A 16,964-nucleotide genomic window follows, 5' to 3' on the forward strand; every position below is an offset into this window, starting at 1 on the left:
ATAATGAAAGCCATACCAACAATAAATGAAAGAATATATATATATATATATATATATATATATATATATATATGTCTCACTTATATACTACTTACTTACTTACATACCACACACAAAAACACACAATTTGTTAGCTTTTAAACACCCTGTCACAAGCACCAATGTTAATATTTGCTCCAAAAAACAAATAAGCTGTAATCCCATTGTTAGCAATAAACTTGGGTTAAATATATCCAGTGTTAAGATTTGGTTTTGCTCTTTCTTCCTAAATACTATCCTAAAACCCAAGTAACAGTTTTAATCTCACAAAGAGGATCACTGTTGTCTACCACTGTTAAGTATAGAAAACATGCACTTGGTTTCCTTGTGGCAACCAAAGGGTGTAGAGTTAAGAGTCATTTTATTTAAAAGAAAAAAAAGAGTCATTTTATGCTCATCTTTTCTGCTTTACCAACTGTGGCATTTGGGTGGGTTGGCCTGTTGGGACTCACCATGTACTGCCCCTGTGAGTCACACAGGATCTAGAGCACATGTGCATTAGGCTCCCCGAGAAACCCGAACTGTGTGGACAAGGCTGCGTGGTGCGGATCCCAGACACTGTCAGGGCAGGGGCACCCAGGGCTTGGCAGATGTCTGCAGTGTTCCAGCAACAACCATAGTGAGTCGAAAGGATCCATGCCGGGCATGGATTATTGAATGAGATTCAAGTGTGAGGCACACACATAGGAAAGCAAAATCCAAATCTGTATTTCCTAAACTAAATACTTCTTCTTTATGCCCTGGTATCACGATACATTGTTCATGTAATTAAGCCCAAACACCTTCAAATTAGATAGTAGCATTCGCTTTCTTCCTAGAGATTAAAATGGATCCAAGCCTACTAGGGTGACACCTCTACACAATGGGAGACTCAGTAGTTACACAACCCTGGCTTTCCAGTTCAGATGTGTCATCTAATTAGGTAGCATTCTTTGTTTGGGCTAAAATTTTCCATCAGAGGGATGATATTTGGCCCATGAGCTACGTGCTAGCTAACTGGGATCTAGAATTGCTTCATCTGTGAACTTTGTGTGTTATCCACGTCTCTGGTCAGTTCTCCCTCTTACTAAATTCTCTGTGCCTCCCACCCCTTTCTCACTGTATCTGCAACCTCTGGCTGCAGCATTTCTCACCTCCCTGCACCACGGTTCAGGTCTCCCATGAGCTGCCTCATGATGCTCTACCTTGGAGGCCTCACTGAGATGGGTAGCTTGCTAAGCATCTAGCCAGAGACTGAGACACTCTCCTGCCCTCTTTCCATGGTGTTCATCTCCAGGCATGGTCCACTCGGAGGCTTCTTTCTATGTCCACCAACAATAACCAAAAAAGAAGAAGAATTTTCTGCTAAGGACGGTAAAAGTTGGAGGATTCTTTGTCTACTTCATACAGCACTGGAGGCCATGTTTGATGTTTCCTTGGTTTCTTTATAGAATGTGGGGTACCACCTATTATCCTCAGCTTGTGGCTTTAGCTGAAATCCTGAGAAAATAAGAAAAAAATCCCTTTTAATAGCTTGCCGTACAAAATCTAGAACAGTAAGCAAGATTAAAGAAATTGTTCCAAACATATTGTTCCAATTTGAGAGCTGCTCTATATTCTCATCTATTATCAATCACTTCTTATTCTATCTAAGAGTTTCATCTTTTTGGCTTGGTTAGAGCTAGTCAGGGCTTGTGATCATATAAAAAATCCCTAACTTATACCTGTTGAGTGCCATGAACTCCCCCTCCATGCTAGCTAGCTCTGGTGCTCGGCGTGTGGGTTTTCTACTAGAGCAGCCTTTCCCTTTCTTCTTATTAAGGAGAAATGTCTTTCTGAAACATGAAGCTTGAGAAAATCTGGGAAATAAGGGGGGACGGGATAAGTGTGATCATCATTACTTAATCATAAGGAATGGTTTACTCCCCCAAAGGAGAGAGTTTTCTTCATTTCATTAGACATCCCACCACTTCAGGGATGCTGAGTGTCTTCAGGGAGCAAAGTTTTCGTTCTTGGCCTCATCACTGATTTATTATAAAATTAGATAATCTCCAAGGTCCCTTTCAACAACAGAATTATGTAATTTCATGTACTCTGTATTCACTGGGAGTTTTAGAAAGCTCCCAACTCAACCTCAATACTTGTCCAGATTTGTAAGAAACTCCGATCCTCCCTTCATTTCTGTTACACACGTCTCGTTCGAGCAAAGGTTTTTGAAGATGTGTATCAGGGCATCTCAACCGAGTAAAAGCTCAGATTTGGACACGTGTCTGTTGAATTACACAGCTTCTTCCAGATGTCTTACGTATGCTCTACGCAGACACATGTTTAACTATCACAGGATGCTTGGGACATTTAAATCCCTGTCTGGGCACATCACTTCTCAGCACGTGGGCTTGGAACCACAGTGGGACACTTGAGCCTAATTATCACTGACTGATATGCACGTCTGTTAAACCTGGCTGGCCTACTGAAGCTCAAGGGAAAATGCTTCTCCTCCAGAAAAACCATGTTAGAAAAAGCAGGTTTGCAGGATAGGCTAGAATTAGAAGGTGGGAGAGGAGGAAGCAGAGGTTCAGAGAACAGTATGATGTCGTCCTGGGATCCGTCTCAGCCCCGTCTTATCCCAGGAACACGTTTGCTAGGAGGAGAGATGCGTGATAACGGAATGCGTAGAGGCCCATGCCGTTCTCCTGGGGAACTGCCCTTTTCCAAGAGGTGGTAGATCTGAAAGAACCATGTCGAGAGGAGCCCTAGACCTCCATCTCTACCTGCTCTGCCACCACCAGGAGAGCTGGACTCTAGAGTCTTCAATAGGAGAGAAGAGTGGGAACAACAGAAACACAAAGACAGGTAGAAACAGCAGTTTCAAGCAGCACTGGTTGAGAAAGCAGCTGCCCTGAGGACCTCAGAAGTGACAGTGATCGGTGCCACTAGTGGGGATCTGAGCAGAGTTTCAGCAGTGCTGGGGACAAGTGGCCACAGCCCCAGGGAGCAGAGGAGCCACAGGTGTAGCTCAGATGATAAAACCTGCTCTCTGCTGGGCGGACTCCCAGATATGCACAAGTTGAGGTGAACTGAGGTCCTAGAATTTCTAGGTGAAGGAAGACAGATCTAGCAAACTAAAGGCCAGTGGTGTACTTACCTGCAACACGAGATGGGCGGGGGATGCCCAGGGGACATTCACACAACTCCCCTTTTAACAAAACCTGACGTAGGCTCTAAAAGATTCATACTCTGTATGTGTGCGGGTGCATGTGTGTGTTCTGTGACAATGAATAGACAGCTAAAGCTCCCTGAATATTCAGCCTCCACCACTGGCCACCTTGGAGTTATTTCACTATTTCACATTGACCCCTTTGAACCTTTGAAAATTCAGTTAAGTGCAATTTAACCAATATTTATTCAGCAATTATTTTTTTAAACTATTTTTTCTTTATTGATTTTTTTTTTTTTTTTTTTTTTAGAGAGAGAGAGAGGAAGGGAGAGGGAGAGAAGGATGGAAACATTGATGAGAGAGAACATCAACTGGCCACTCCTGCATGCCCCCCACTGGGGATCAGGCCCACAACCTGGGCATGTGCCCTGACCAGGAATTGAACTGGTGACCTCTTGGTGCATGGGGCGACACTCAACCACTGAGCCACACCGGTTGGGCTATTCAGCAATTATTTTGAATACTATTATTATTATCATGCTTATTATACAGATTAGAAAACTGAGGTTCAGAAAGATAAAGTAGATCCCCCAGGATCACACAGCTAGTGAGTGACAAAGCCGGGATTCAAACCCAGATGTAGCTGGCTCCAAAGAAAAAGCTCTCAGCTGCAATCCATAGAACTTGAAATTTATAATGACAAAAATCTGAGACGACAACCTGACATGGCAACATTGACGTCTATCCCTTATTTTATTGTGTGAATTAAAGTGTTAAATAACATGCTGATGGAGCTCAACTCTCAAGACCTGCTTTGAAACAGCAGAGTCAAGGCTGTAACACACACACACACACACACACACACACACACACACACACACACAGATGTGTTGCTAATTCTGATGCCTGAAAAGCAAAGAGGCGGCTCTCCAGTCCATATCACTTAGATGCTGCCTGTTCAGTCTCCACTTCTACCCTTTGTGAGTCAGTCTTTGGGATTTGAAACCAAGCTCCAAATTCAAGTGAAGGAGAACTGAATCCACCTGCTCCGAGAAGTGCACATATTCCTGATAAAAACAAGTGGCCTGCAGGGAATGACTGGCAGGCCCTGGAGGGAGAAACACCTGGCTTTCACAGCCCAGTGAATGCTTGCTCTGTGAGCCGCCTGATGACACAGATGACATCCAGTGCAATAAAAATACAAGCTGAAGCTCTAACCTGTGAATCCACAAAGGAGACAAATTATATCTCTTGGGGGAAAGGCTCAGTCAATGCTGCAGGGGGATTTAAGGCTGAACATGAGCTGAGGGGAGGAGCTGAGTGGTTAAATCTTGTGAGAAGGGGGAAACCCAATTGAAGTGATATGGAGCTGAAGAGAACCCAGGCTCCCTGTGAATAGTCTGCCCATCTCACCAGTTATGCGTATTGAAAATAGGCTTTATAAACACTGGAAAGAAAGGCAACCCAAACTCTAGTGAGCTCCTCAGGATTCCTCCAGAAAGTGGATGATTTTTGTCCCGTTGGGAAATAAGACGGCCAACAGGAAAAACAGTTTTTCCCCATTATGAAGGTGTGTCGGGGCTTCAGGAGGGTATGCTCATTACAGTGGACCGACCTTGGAGCCCAGGCAGCGGAGGAGCTGGAGAGGCAGGGGTCAGGGCATGCGGGCGGGGATGCTGAATGGGCCAGATGGGCAAGTCACACTGCAGACAAAGCGCCCTCCCCTTCCCCCGCTGGGCCACTGCCCTGACCTCCAAACAAACACCGAGGGCACAAATTTGTTCCCCCTTATCAGCTGCTCAGCTCCGCAGCTGCCGCCATGGATTTCTGTTTCCGCTCTTGCCTTTTTCTAACAGTCGCCTTTTTGTCTGACTCCTGTGTGAGGAGGGAGGTGGCCGAGGGGCCAGGAGCAGAGCAGAGGATGGCATGCTGGCTGTCGGAGGACCGGGGGCTTGAATAGGGTGCTTCAAGAGGGGCAGAAAATAGATTAAAAAAATAATAATAACCTCTGGGAAATCCGGAGGCCTAGAAAACACACAATAAGCGCTGGTTATTCATCCTCTCCTTTGGTCACTTTGATCACATTTCCTTGGAATTTTTGTTGCAGGGCAGAAGTGGGGGCATGTATGAAATTTATTATAAATGATTGGTGCCTAAGCCAGCCATGAAAATAAGGGCCAGCCCGCAGGCCAGGCCAGGAAGGGAAGCGGGCCTGCTGAGGATTAGTGCAGAATTAAATGAGAATCAGGCAGGGAATCTGATGAGAAAGCCTTGCAGTGCGTTGTATGCTTCCTCCTGGAGGCAATTAGGTTTGGTACAACAACTACTTGAGTAGAGGGCTCAGCGAGTTTATAAACAGAGATTTCAAAGTGCTTTTGCGACAGCAGCATGCCGGGATCACTGAGTCTGGTGGGCCACCTCCATTAGAAATGTGGTTACTTCAAAGATGTGCTTTTCTTGTTCAAATTGGGTATTAAGAAATGATGGCAATGCAACAGAAGAATCGAGAAATAGAACGCCATGCAACAGCAAAATAAGAAACATGTTGTTTTCTTTTTCTGCTACTCAACAAGATTACTCTCTCATTCTCCTGTGGCATTTTCAGAATGCCAGAGAACAGTTTATTCCCACTTGATGGGACAGGGGAGGGTGGCAGGGAAGTGGGAAGAGGGATAAGAAAAGAAGGAACATCTGTTACCTTGGAAACAGCTCCAGAGGAATGGGGGTCAAGGGATCAAAAGCAGAGACTCGGTGGCCCCACTGGCTCCTCTGGGTCCTTTTCTAACTCAGGCCCCTCTGTGCCACTTTGTCCTTCCCTATTCAGGTGAATCGGATTCAGTCCAGCGGCATGTATTGTGCACAGCCCTGTGCGAGGTGCCATGCGGGGTGTGAGGCTGAAGAGGCACGGTGTGGATGATTGGTGGAGATCAGTAACCACTGTGCGTTGGTGCCTGCCCTGCACCAGACCTGGATGAGCACTTCCCAGATGTAAGCCCTTGGTGTCCCGGTGACGACCATGCTCTCTGGAGCCTGGGTTTAAATCCCAGCTCACTTTGGATGACTTATTTGACTTCTTCAGATTTTGTTTCCTCATCTATAAAATGGGGATAACAATAGTACCAACCTAGATCAGGCGGGGTCCCGTCGAGAAAACCAGGCCACACTAGGTACATTTCAACAAAAAGGATTTAATAGAAACACCTGGCTTTGCAGGTGGTAAGGGCCTGAGTGAGAAGGGGGTGCTGAGGCAACCACACACATTGTAACCACAGGAAGCAGCTCCCACCTCGAAGAAACAGAGGACGAGGCTGGGACCATCAGAAGCTGGACACGTGGAGGAAGACTGGCTGCTAAGTTTGTGGGCCTGGTGAGGCTGGTTCTAGAATGTGGAGGAACCTGGGACCAGTGGCTGACGGTGGTTGAAGGGCTGTGGCTGGGTCCCTGGAATACTGAAAGAAAGTAATAACAAACACACAGAAAGGAGAGAATCTCCCCTCTCCAGACTTCAAGCTCCCTCTAGTGCCCCCTATTGGCAGAAATTAATAGGAAACCTGCTGTGAAGAACTGGTTTGCAGAGTCCAAGCTCCAGCCGCAAACCAAAGTACAGGAAGGTATATGTGCAGCTGAGAGAAATAGTTTAGCAGCCAACTCAGGACTTCATAAAAATGTTACAAGACTCAATGAGTTAAAATTTATAACCCCCTAGAAAGGTGCCTGGCATGTGGTAAGTGCATTATAATGCACTTTTAAAAAACAAATTAATCCATTAATCCACCCAGAACCCATGTGAGAAGTAAAGGGGAATCCCAGTTTCATCCATGAAGATGATGGGGCTTCAAGAGGTCACATAAAATGCCCAAGGTCACACACGCTCATCACGGGTGGAGTCAGGATTGTCGGACTCCAAAGCTGTTGTTTTAACCTCTGAGAGCCCCTCTGAGGCTCAGAGAAACCCGACACATAAATAAATCACTTCACAGATGGACAGACTGTGAAAGTGCAACAGGAGAGGTACAAATCACAGAGTATGGGGAGCATGTGGGAGCGGGAGTGTGGATAGACTCGCTGGAGGATGTCGTGTGTGAGCGGAGTGGTGAAGGAAGGACAGGGCTTCTCCTGGCAGGCGCTGAGCACGGGAAACAGCCGGAGCCAAGGCCAGAGTGCAGGGCATGTATTCGGAGTGGTGAGTATGTGGACAAGGAGGAGATTATTGCTCCTCACCGCTCTCCATTGGTCTAGACAAATAATAGAGTTGAAGCACGTCCAAGGGTTAGCAGTAGCAATGTGAATTAAAGAGTTCTCTTAGGGCAATCATAAATTTTAATGTTGTATAGAATTTTATACATTTGTGAAGCAACAGAATTAACTAAAAAAAAAAAAAAGACTTTTTAATTCACCTCCTTTTTTTTTTTAACCCATGTGTAGGGTCATTAAAATATGCTTACAGAAAGCAAACAGTCTTGTTTGAAGATAGGACAATTAAAACAATAACTTGAAGCAACTTTGATGCCCTTTTAACAACGTACAACATTTGGTTTCAATCCACTCTACTCCTTGGAAGGTTATACTGAAATTTGATTCATATTAATTTTATTTAATTCAACAAAGTGAGTGCATTCTTGGTACCAGGCATCATTCCAGGTACTGGAGATGCACTGACTTGTACATGGTGACTGGTCCTCAAGGCACCCCATCTAGTAGGGCAACAGACAGACACACAAATCTCCAGTCAGAATTGAAAAGCGAAGGCACTCAGTGGACTGGGAACATGGGAGTTCTGGCCCGAGAGGATGGGAATGGACGCCTTTCCTGCCACCCCAAGAAGCACTATTACAACTGTGGCAGAGTCAGTAAGTGGGATGTGAAGGAAGAGGGGCCAAGATGAATTATGGAGACTCATTAGTACAGCATAGTGTTGGACTGGACCACAGGGCTGACAGCTAAGGAAGTTTAAGTTGTCTGGAGTTGGAAGAAGTTCTGGAACATGTTCATGGCTCTGAACATGGCCTCTGTAATCCTTTGTCCTGTTCTAAAAGTAAGGAAGTTTCCATGAAAACAGAGATAAACCACACGTGTCAATAATAATGGTTCATGGTTTCTGAGCATCTGCTCCTACCACACACTTTAATATAAAATGAGCATTGTATCTAGACTTGCAGTTACTAATCCCTAGAAACCATTCTCTTCTTCCCTCTAGGCTCCCCCACTGAGCTTTAGTAGAGCACATGCATGTCCTTCCCTCTAGGGACAACAGTTTCCAGGCTCCCTTGTAGCTTGATGTGATCACACGACTTAGTTTTCACCAACAGAACAGGAGTAGAAGTAATAATGTGCTACTTCCACATCACTTTCCTAAAGGAGAGGCGTTTGCCCTCCCCGTCCTTTTCCCCTTTTCCCACTGGCCGGGATGCTGGTGTGCTCTTAGCACTTCTGGGGAGAGGAGGACAAGAGCCTGGAGAAGGGACCTGGCTCCCTGGCCAGCTCTGCAGAGCACAGCAACCACCTTCTGACTCCTGCCTTCTGCAGCTGCCCCGGAACCTGCCTTTAGCACCTTTTCTTTAGATCAAACTCACAAAAGAAAAACAATATTGTTCAAATTATGTCGGGGTTAAGAGAACATAAGCCACAAGTGGGGATATACAAGAGACTCTTTTATGGGTAAACTGTATGTGCTTTAGTGACTAGATTGTATACAAATTATATTCGCTTATTTGGGAAATGTGTTGTTTATATCCAGGTTTCTAGCGGAATTTTAAATGACTTAGGTTAAGTGTCCTCCAGGTGAGAGAGAGGTCATTGTATGGAGCAAAGGCAGACTTGAGTCAACAAATAGTTCTTGACAATTTGCTATGTGCCAGGTACCAAAAATGGAACACACACACTCACACACACACAATCTCTACTCTCAGGACGTTTGTCAACTGGTAGGAAGATGTGCAAATATAAGAACAGTGTTGAGAGGAAAGTATCAGTTGCAAGCAACAAAAATCTGGCTCAAACTGGTTTAATAAAAAAGAAAAGAAAAGATTATTTATGGGCTTATGTAAATATACAGTCCAAGAGTAAACCTGACTTCAGGCATTTAAACCCTACTGAATTAGAATCTCCATGGATAGGCCTAGAAGTCTGTATTGAGTCCCACACTGTCCCTCCCACCAAGTAGTTTTGATTCTGTTTTGGAAAGCACTGTTTTATATAGCTCACTGGAGCTGCCATTGGAGATTGGACTGGAAAAGAGAGAGACTGGAGGAGTAGAGGATACTCCTGAGGGAGAGGAGGGGATCCTGATTTCAGGAGGGGCAGCCCTGAGCACTGTGGTATCTGCTTTGTACTTAGAGCAGGGCCAGAGAGCACATTCTGAAGGCTGCTTGCATGGGGAGTTTGAAGGGAAGCCGGCAGGGGATGACAGCATCTGTCTGGTAGCCAGTTTGAGGGTTTACAACCCCTATGAAAGTGGCTCTCACTTCCCTTCATTCACCCAACAACTATTTATTGTGCAACTATGTACCAAACACTGAGCTAGGCAAGGAGGATACAGGGGTTTACAGGCAAAGAACCTTTCCCCATGATGCTCACATTCTAGGGAGAGAGAGTCACTAAACAATTAGAAAAATGAGTTAATATTGACTGTGCTAAGGTCTTTGAAGGGAAAAACCCTTTAGTCCCTAGTGGAGGCCAACACTGGATGAAGTAGAGGAAAGGCCTTTGAGTTGACAGTGTAATGGAGACCTGAGAGAATGAGCATTCCAAGTAGAGTCAATAGCAAGTGCAAAGGCCCTGAGGTGGGAGAGGCCTGAGTGGGGTAGAAACACAGGAAGGAGCAAGTGTGGCTAAAACTCAGTGAGAAGGAAAGTGGAGTGAAATGAACCTGAAAAGTTGTCAGGAGCCAGGCTCTGGGATAATCTACAAGCACTCAAAAGAGTGGATTTTATTCTACACACAATAAAATGTTTCCTTTAAAATTAATCTTCTGGCCCTGGCCAGTTTGGCTCAGCAGTTAGAGCATTGGCCAGCCGGCCGACCAATGTGCTGCGGGTTCAACACTGGTCAAGGGCACATACCTCAGTTGCAGATCATCCCTGGCCCTGGTCGGGGTCTAGAGGGAGGCAACCAATCTATGTGCCTCTATCACATCGATGTTTCTCTCTGCCTCTGTCTCTCGCTTCCTCCCTCCCTCCCAGTCTATCTAATGATAAATAAAAAGTATCCTCAGGTGAGGAATAAAAATAAATAAATAAATAGATAAATAAAATTAATCTTCTGGCTACTGTGTGGACAGTCTAAAATTAAATTCAGGACTAGATGGACACCGAGTCCCTGTCTGGCCCCAACAATCCATGGCAGGCTCCAGGGTCCCTAGGAGCCCTCTTAGTAGCTGTGGACCTGGTATCAATCAACGTTGCCCAGTAGAACCTTCGGCAAAGATAGAATGTTCCACACCTGTGCCGTCCGAGTCCCTAGGCACTATGTGCAAGGGGCTCTTGTCAAAGGTGGCTAGTGTGACTGAGGAGCTGGATTTTTAATTTCATTCCATTTAAGTTTATAGAGCCATGTGTGACTAATGGCTTTAACACTGAGCACGGGGTGTCTGAGGACTTCTATTCCGAATCCAGGAGCCGGGGCCTGCCCTAATAGTGGGAGAGTCAGCGGGTGTGGGGATCCCTAAATGCTAACCCTCTCCAGGCGTAGATGGAGAGGCTGAGTGGGTGGCGTTGTGAGCTTCATTATGCGGAGCTCCGAGCGCGTCCTCAGGGGAAGCCCCGCACTGCGAACAAAGGTTTCGGGGGCCACTCTAGAACGCACCAGCCTCGCGCCCTCGCAGCCACCGGCGCGGTCCAGCCATTGGCAGGAGAGAAACAAGGGCCCGCAGCGATCGCCCCGCCTGCCCCGCTGCGGGGCTGCGGAGACAGCGGCTTCTTCGGGCGCAGCGCAGGTGGGCTGGAGAAGGGGGGGACCGAGGCAAGCTACGGAGCGGTGGAGGTCAGGGACGCCTCCCCGCTCCGTCGCTTCTTCCCAGGGATGAGGGCGGGGGTGGCGCGATGGTCACCCGCACAGGACCTGCTTCCTGAGCTTGCTTTCGCTTCGCCCAGCGCTTGGCCAGGCCTGAGCACCGCAGCCCGCGAGAGCCGCGCAGGTGGCCGAGGAGGGGCGGGGCTGGCGCCTTTAACCCTTCGGGACCCCGGCCCTCTTCCCTCTTCCAGAGGACGTGTCCGGGGCTCAGGCACGGTGCCCTGCAGCGCGCGTGGGCCTGCCTGGCCGGAAGGCGCCCCTGACCTTGGTTTCTCCCCGGTGCCAGGTCTGCTAAAGGACCATGGGCGCCGCGCTGGGCACGGGCCCGAGGCTGGCTCTCCTGCCCAGTCGGGCCTGCGGCGCCGTCCCACGTTGGGCGCCCTGCGTACCCGCCCGATGCAGCCACTCCAAGCCCGGCCCGGTGCGCCCTGTGCCCCTGAAGAAGCGAGGATACGATGTCACCAGGAACCCGCATCTCAACAAGGTAGGACGGCCCAAGCAGGGATCCTGTGGCGGCGGAGGGCGGCGCCCCGCCTCCTGGGCCTGGGAAGGATCCTCCCAGGCGCCCTTCCAGTGATTTAACATTTTTGTCTTGCAGGAGATTGATTTAGGTCGGTTTATCCCCCTCCTCTCCCTCCCCTCCCCCCCATCATCTTCTGCGTGAAACGAAGTGACCAGTAACGCAGGGAGCCCAGTTGATTCTATGAGAACAATATACTGGATTAATGTCCTCGTGGCCAGTCTGACCTGCTGTCAGATCTCCCTGATAAAACTACTTCTGTTGATCTTGGGCAGTTCCTCTAACCGGTCTGTCCAAGCTGCCTTATCTGTAAAAGAGAGACAATTGTCTCAGGAGAGTGGTGAGATTTCAAGAGAAAATGGAGATGGAGTTCTTTGTAAAGTACCTGGCACCCAGTGAGAACAAATGTCAGCTGAGGTTATTATTATTCTGAGAAACAGATTAATGTGAACCAGGGACACGAAAGTCTAGAGTTATAGAATCTTTAGACCTTGAAGAAGCATCAGAGATTCTAATTCAAACCTCTCCTTTTACAGATGAGAAAATAAGGCAAAGGGAACTTGCCCAAGGTCACCAACTAGTTCTGGCAGCTCTGCCATTGGAATCCAGATTTGGATCTCTGGTGCTTTGGTCAAGTTCAGCCCACTGCTAATGTGGTGCTTAAAAGCACACACATTTGTTTCTGAGATAGTATCATTGGTTCAGAGGGTTGAGCTGAGAAAGACAGAACGGTATTAAAACCCAGGAAGCAAGAGGTCTGGATTTTGATGCCTGTCACCCTACACCTTCTCAAATTAAATTTCTCTAAGGTTTAATTTTCTTCTGCCTAGAAGGGATATTATGACAGACCCACCATCTCTACCTCATTTAGTTATTATGACAATCAAATGAATTGTTGAATTTGATAGAATATTTTAAATTATATAAAGCCCGTGATAAGTAATTATTGCAAAATAAAAATTTGAATAATCTCTTTTTCAAATTTTGAAATTCAAGTGAGGAAATATGTGTGGAAAATGTGTTTTTCAGAAATAAGAAATAAGAACAATTATGTAGATGCTAAGTATTGTGATTATTTCTTGCAGAATTAGGAAAAATAAGAAAACAATCTTTCAGATTTTACTTATCATACATCCTCCATGCCTTTCCCCCCAAAGACCCTATATTCTTTGTATATTCCTACTTGGGAATATTTAAGATGTTTTATGAATTTGAATTACTTTAGTAGCAAATGTTAGAAAATGAATTAGCTTAAACAAACAAAATGTGCCTTTTAACTAAAAATATCTAGAGAGAGGGTTGCAGGCAAGGCTTGATCCAGCAGTCCAGATGGCATCCCTAAGGATGAATGTTTTCTCTGGCATGCTGCTCTGCTTCTGCATTGTCAGCTTCATCTTCAGCCCCATTTGGTGGAGTCTTTCACCTTGATGCTGCCATAGTCCCGCATCTCCTATTTCACACCATCCAGGAACAGACAGACACTTTCTTCTGGTAGCTCTTATAGAAAAGACATTTACTCTGAAGCCTCAGAAAAATAATCCTCTGTTTCATTGACTCTGATTGGATTCCCTTCCCATTCCCAAACCAATCACCATAACTTAAACCAGTCAGGGCCCACCCCTGGAGTTAAAGATAGAATTTAAGATAGGACCACCCACACTAACTGATTTAGAATAAAGGGAATATGGTTCCCCCACAGTGAAACTGTGTCCTGTCATCAGAGGGAGGAGGGATGGATGCTGGAAGGCAAAACAATACATTTCCACTATAAACTGCAATTGTTCTGACAATAATTGCCTTAGAAGTACTGCATATTACTAATCAGCACATTTTTTAAATTTATAGTTAAAATAATAAAGGTATTACTCAAATATCTGGGTTGTTTTTTCAGCCTTATGCTTTTGGCTTCCTAAAGTACTCTTGCTCCTGTCCCCTTTTCTTTGTAAATAATATAGATGGGACATTGTCCATAAATCTAGTGGACCTTACCTTTTCCTGATGTTAAAAATATTTTGTATATCCCTAAGGTCAGTTGACGGCAATCTGGAGTGAGGAGGGTATCTGGGGGGATGCCAGGAGAGTCCACTGGGTCTCCATTCACCTGTGGGGAGCGAGGGAAAGCAGCGGAGCAGCAGCACTGCCCGGTAGCTGCTGTGAATGCCCCTCACTCGCAGGGGAGCGCCACTCTCCGCTTTCCTGCTGACCTCCAGCACTCAGAGTCAAGGAAGGCTGGACGCTTGGTGCTGTCCGTCGGCTGTATGGGGAGACTTGCTGAGTTAAACAGAACAACTGAGTTTATCATTGAGAAAGCAAGGGAAAGGCACCTTTGAAAGGGTGCTGCATTTAGTGGGCGTGTCTGTGGGTGGATTTTTTTCCTGCAAGATTATGAACTCCTCCAGGGCAGGGACTGGTTTCATGCATTTGCGTCCAGCAGGAAGTCGTTTCTGAAGGATCTAACAAGGGCATGGGCATGAAAATTAACCCGACATTCTTGGACTATGTTCACTAGATGTGCATCCCACTTTTGACAGGTCAGGAGAGGCATTTAATCTGAAGCTTGAGGGCAGAGGGCTGTCAGGAGGTAGGGTTCTCTGAGAAAGGAAGAGTCAGTGAATAGGCCATGCTTCTGCCCTTGTACAATGACAGTTTGGTCCCAGCTTTGTCATGCCCTCATCATGCGATCTGTGATGAATCTCATGAGCTCCTCAGCCCACATCATCCCCATGTTGTGAGGATCATGGGCGATACTGTGGAATCATTTTGAAAACTGTGAAGTGCTAAATATTAGATGATCGTGTTGAAAATTTCCAGAATTGGGGTCAGAAGGGCCCTTAGACATTGCTGTAGACTAGAACTGTTCAGACTATAGGTCACACACTGGGACATGAACTTAGCTTAGTGGATCTAGCCAGCATTTTTTATTTGAAAGAAATGGATTAGAATAGAATTAATAAAAATAATTATTGTATCAGATTAGCAGCTGAAGTGCCAATTTTCACAGTGGATTGTAATAAAAATGTTTTTGAAAAGTGTCATTTCCATCCAACATCTTATTTTCAGATGAAGAGACAGGCTAAGAAGGTTAAGTGTCTCCACAGAGATTGTCACTGGTTGCAGAAGTAGACAGAGACATCTCTCCTCCTGAATAGCAGTGGCAATTCTCATTCACATCTGCTTTGGCTGATTTAGGCATATTCTTTTTCTTTTTAAATCCTCACTTAGAGGAAAGGAGAGGAAGAGAGGGGAAAAAAAAGAGAGAAGTGAGAGGTAAGAGAGAAACATTGATCGGTTGCCTCCCATACGAGCCCCAACCAGCACTCGAACCTGCAACCCAGGTATGTGCCCTGACTAGGAATCGAACCAGCAACCTTTGGTGCACAGGATAATGCTCAACCACCTGAACCATGTGGGCAGGCATATTCTTAATGATGACAGAATTCAAACTAAATGATTCCAAGTTCCCTCCTAGAGTCTAAATTATCTAAATGATGCAAATTCACCAGTACATCAACTTCTATTTCATTTTCTTACAAATATTTTACCTTTCTTCTTAAATTTATGTAATGATCTCTTCTGTTGTTCATGGAGATTGTGGCAACAGACTAAATCTTTGATTACATATTACAGGATATCAGCCATATTTTACTTACATTAAACAGGCAACTATCAACCCCATTTTATAGGGATATCTTCATAGGCAGGTACCATCCCCATTCTATTAATGTAGGACGTGGCCCTCAAAATGTTTCTGGCGCCAGGTGACCTATAGCCTCTTTTGGGAAGGGCTGCCCTACTTTCCACTCCCCGATTAGATGTGAGTGCCTCCTGTTTGTCTTACCACCTTGTGTTTGTTTCCTTTTGGCACTGAGCACCCTGTTATCATGGCTGTTTAGTTTGCCTTTCACACCAGACCTGGAGCACCTTAAGGACAGAGACTCTGCCTTGTCACATGACACTCTCTCTACGTGACCTGAGATGCTCAATAAATATTTGCTCTTTAAATGATCTCAGTCAGTTTGTGACCCCTTTCCTCTGAACTTTATTAACCTCGTGTCACTGCTTTACAGTTAGCCCAATGCTCTTGTTGCCTAGAGAAATGATCATAAGCGGCCCATTGGAGGAGACGCTCCGAGTTGACCCACATTTTCCCAGACTTCAGGGCACGTCACCGTAGGGGTGTGTGATTTCTCAGAGCGCGGCAGCCTTCCCGTTTGTCCCACATGCCAACAACGATTTTTTCTATAAAATTCTATTGATACTTCTTGGTCTTGAGAGTCATGGAAAAAATGAATGAAAAGAGTGCTTTGTCAAGTCACTGTGATTAAGGACCAGTACATTTCATGTGGGGGGCCCCCAGAAACTGCGAAGCAACTCAGGTGACCGCCTTCCCATGTGGACTTGATGTGTTTAGGTCACTGAACCTGCAAAGGCCTGGTGGCGCGCTCAGCATTAGCTGCCTGTGTGAGGCCACAGGTCTCAGTTCAATTCTTCCTGTGTTCAGTGGTGATTTATTAGACTCCCACACAGTGAGGATTTGCCTATGATTAAAGTACATGTTTTTGTTCGGTGCCAGCTTAGAACTTGATCTTGCCTCCTTTTGGTGGGTTGACTCTGTCATCACACCATACATGGCTCATTGATCAATCAGGAACTGGTGGCTGGGTGGTGCGGAGAATTAGAAGTTTGTGGGTGATGCTGTTTTCTGCCCCAAAGGCAGATAACATTATATGTCTCCAAAGACCTGTTTCTGATGTGGTGTTGAAAGAGAAGCAATGGATTATTAAATAAACATTAGTTTCATAGCCAGCGGTTTACTCTAGGTCTGGGCCTCTTGGGCCGTGACTCAGGGCACTGGAGCTCACATACTGTTCAGGTATTTTAAGGACAAACAAGCAGAGGCAGGTCGGAGTTAAATCCTTTTCTGTCAAGTATTATCCTGGCTTCATGGAACTGATAGCATTTGGTATTAGGGTTTTGTGCTTGGAACAGCTAAAAGAACTTGTATTAGTTAGGCTTAAGTTAGGCAACTGTAACAATGTGAACACCAAATTCAGAGGCTCAAAAAGATAGAAGTGTATTTCTATCTTATAAACAAGTCTGGGTAGGCGTTTGCAGGTTGGAATGTGGTCGGATTTGTTGCTTTGCCCTTCCTCAGTGAGCATTTCCATTTTTCTTGATTCAAGGTGGCTGCTCTAGCCTCTGCTATTAATTCCCTACAAAAGTCAGTGGAAAGGAGAATGTCTTTGAAGGGCACAAATA

The 16,964-nt window shown here is 45.8% G+C and overlaps 1 protein-coding gene across 2 annotated transcripts in view; it reads left to right on the forward strand.

The window, feature by feature from the left end:
• The first annotated feature begins 11,027 nt into the window (after positions 1–11,027).
• Positions 11,028–16,964, forward strand: part of ME3 (malic enzyme 3) — a 203,166-nt gene continuing 197,229 nt past the window's right edge. Inside the window, exons 1-2 of one of the 2 annotated variants that reach the window (XM_036259756.1) lie at positions 11,028–11,108; positions 11,472–11,669. In XM_036259756.1, the coding sequence (XP_036115649.1) occupies positions 11,487–11,669 (183 nt within the window). In that variant the 5' untranslated portion in view covers positions 11,028–11,108; positions 11,472–11,486. Of the gene's footprint in view, positions 11,109–11,225; positions 11,670–16,964 lie in introns of those variants that run through there. The other variant, XM_036259755.1, reaches the window with a different exon arrangement.

The sequence above is a fragment of the Molossus molossus genome, unplaced genomic scaffold (genome assembly GCF_014108415.1).
Source record: "Molossus molossus isolate mMolMol1 unplaced genomic scaffold, mMolMol1.p scaffold_m16_p_13, whole genome shotgun sequence".
Classification (NCBI taxonomy): domain Eukaryota; kingdom Metazoa; phylum Chordata; class Mammalia; order Chiroptera; family Molossidae; genus Molossus; species Molossus molossus.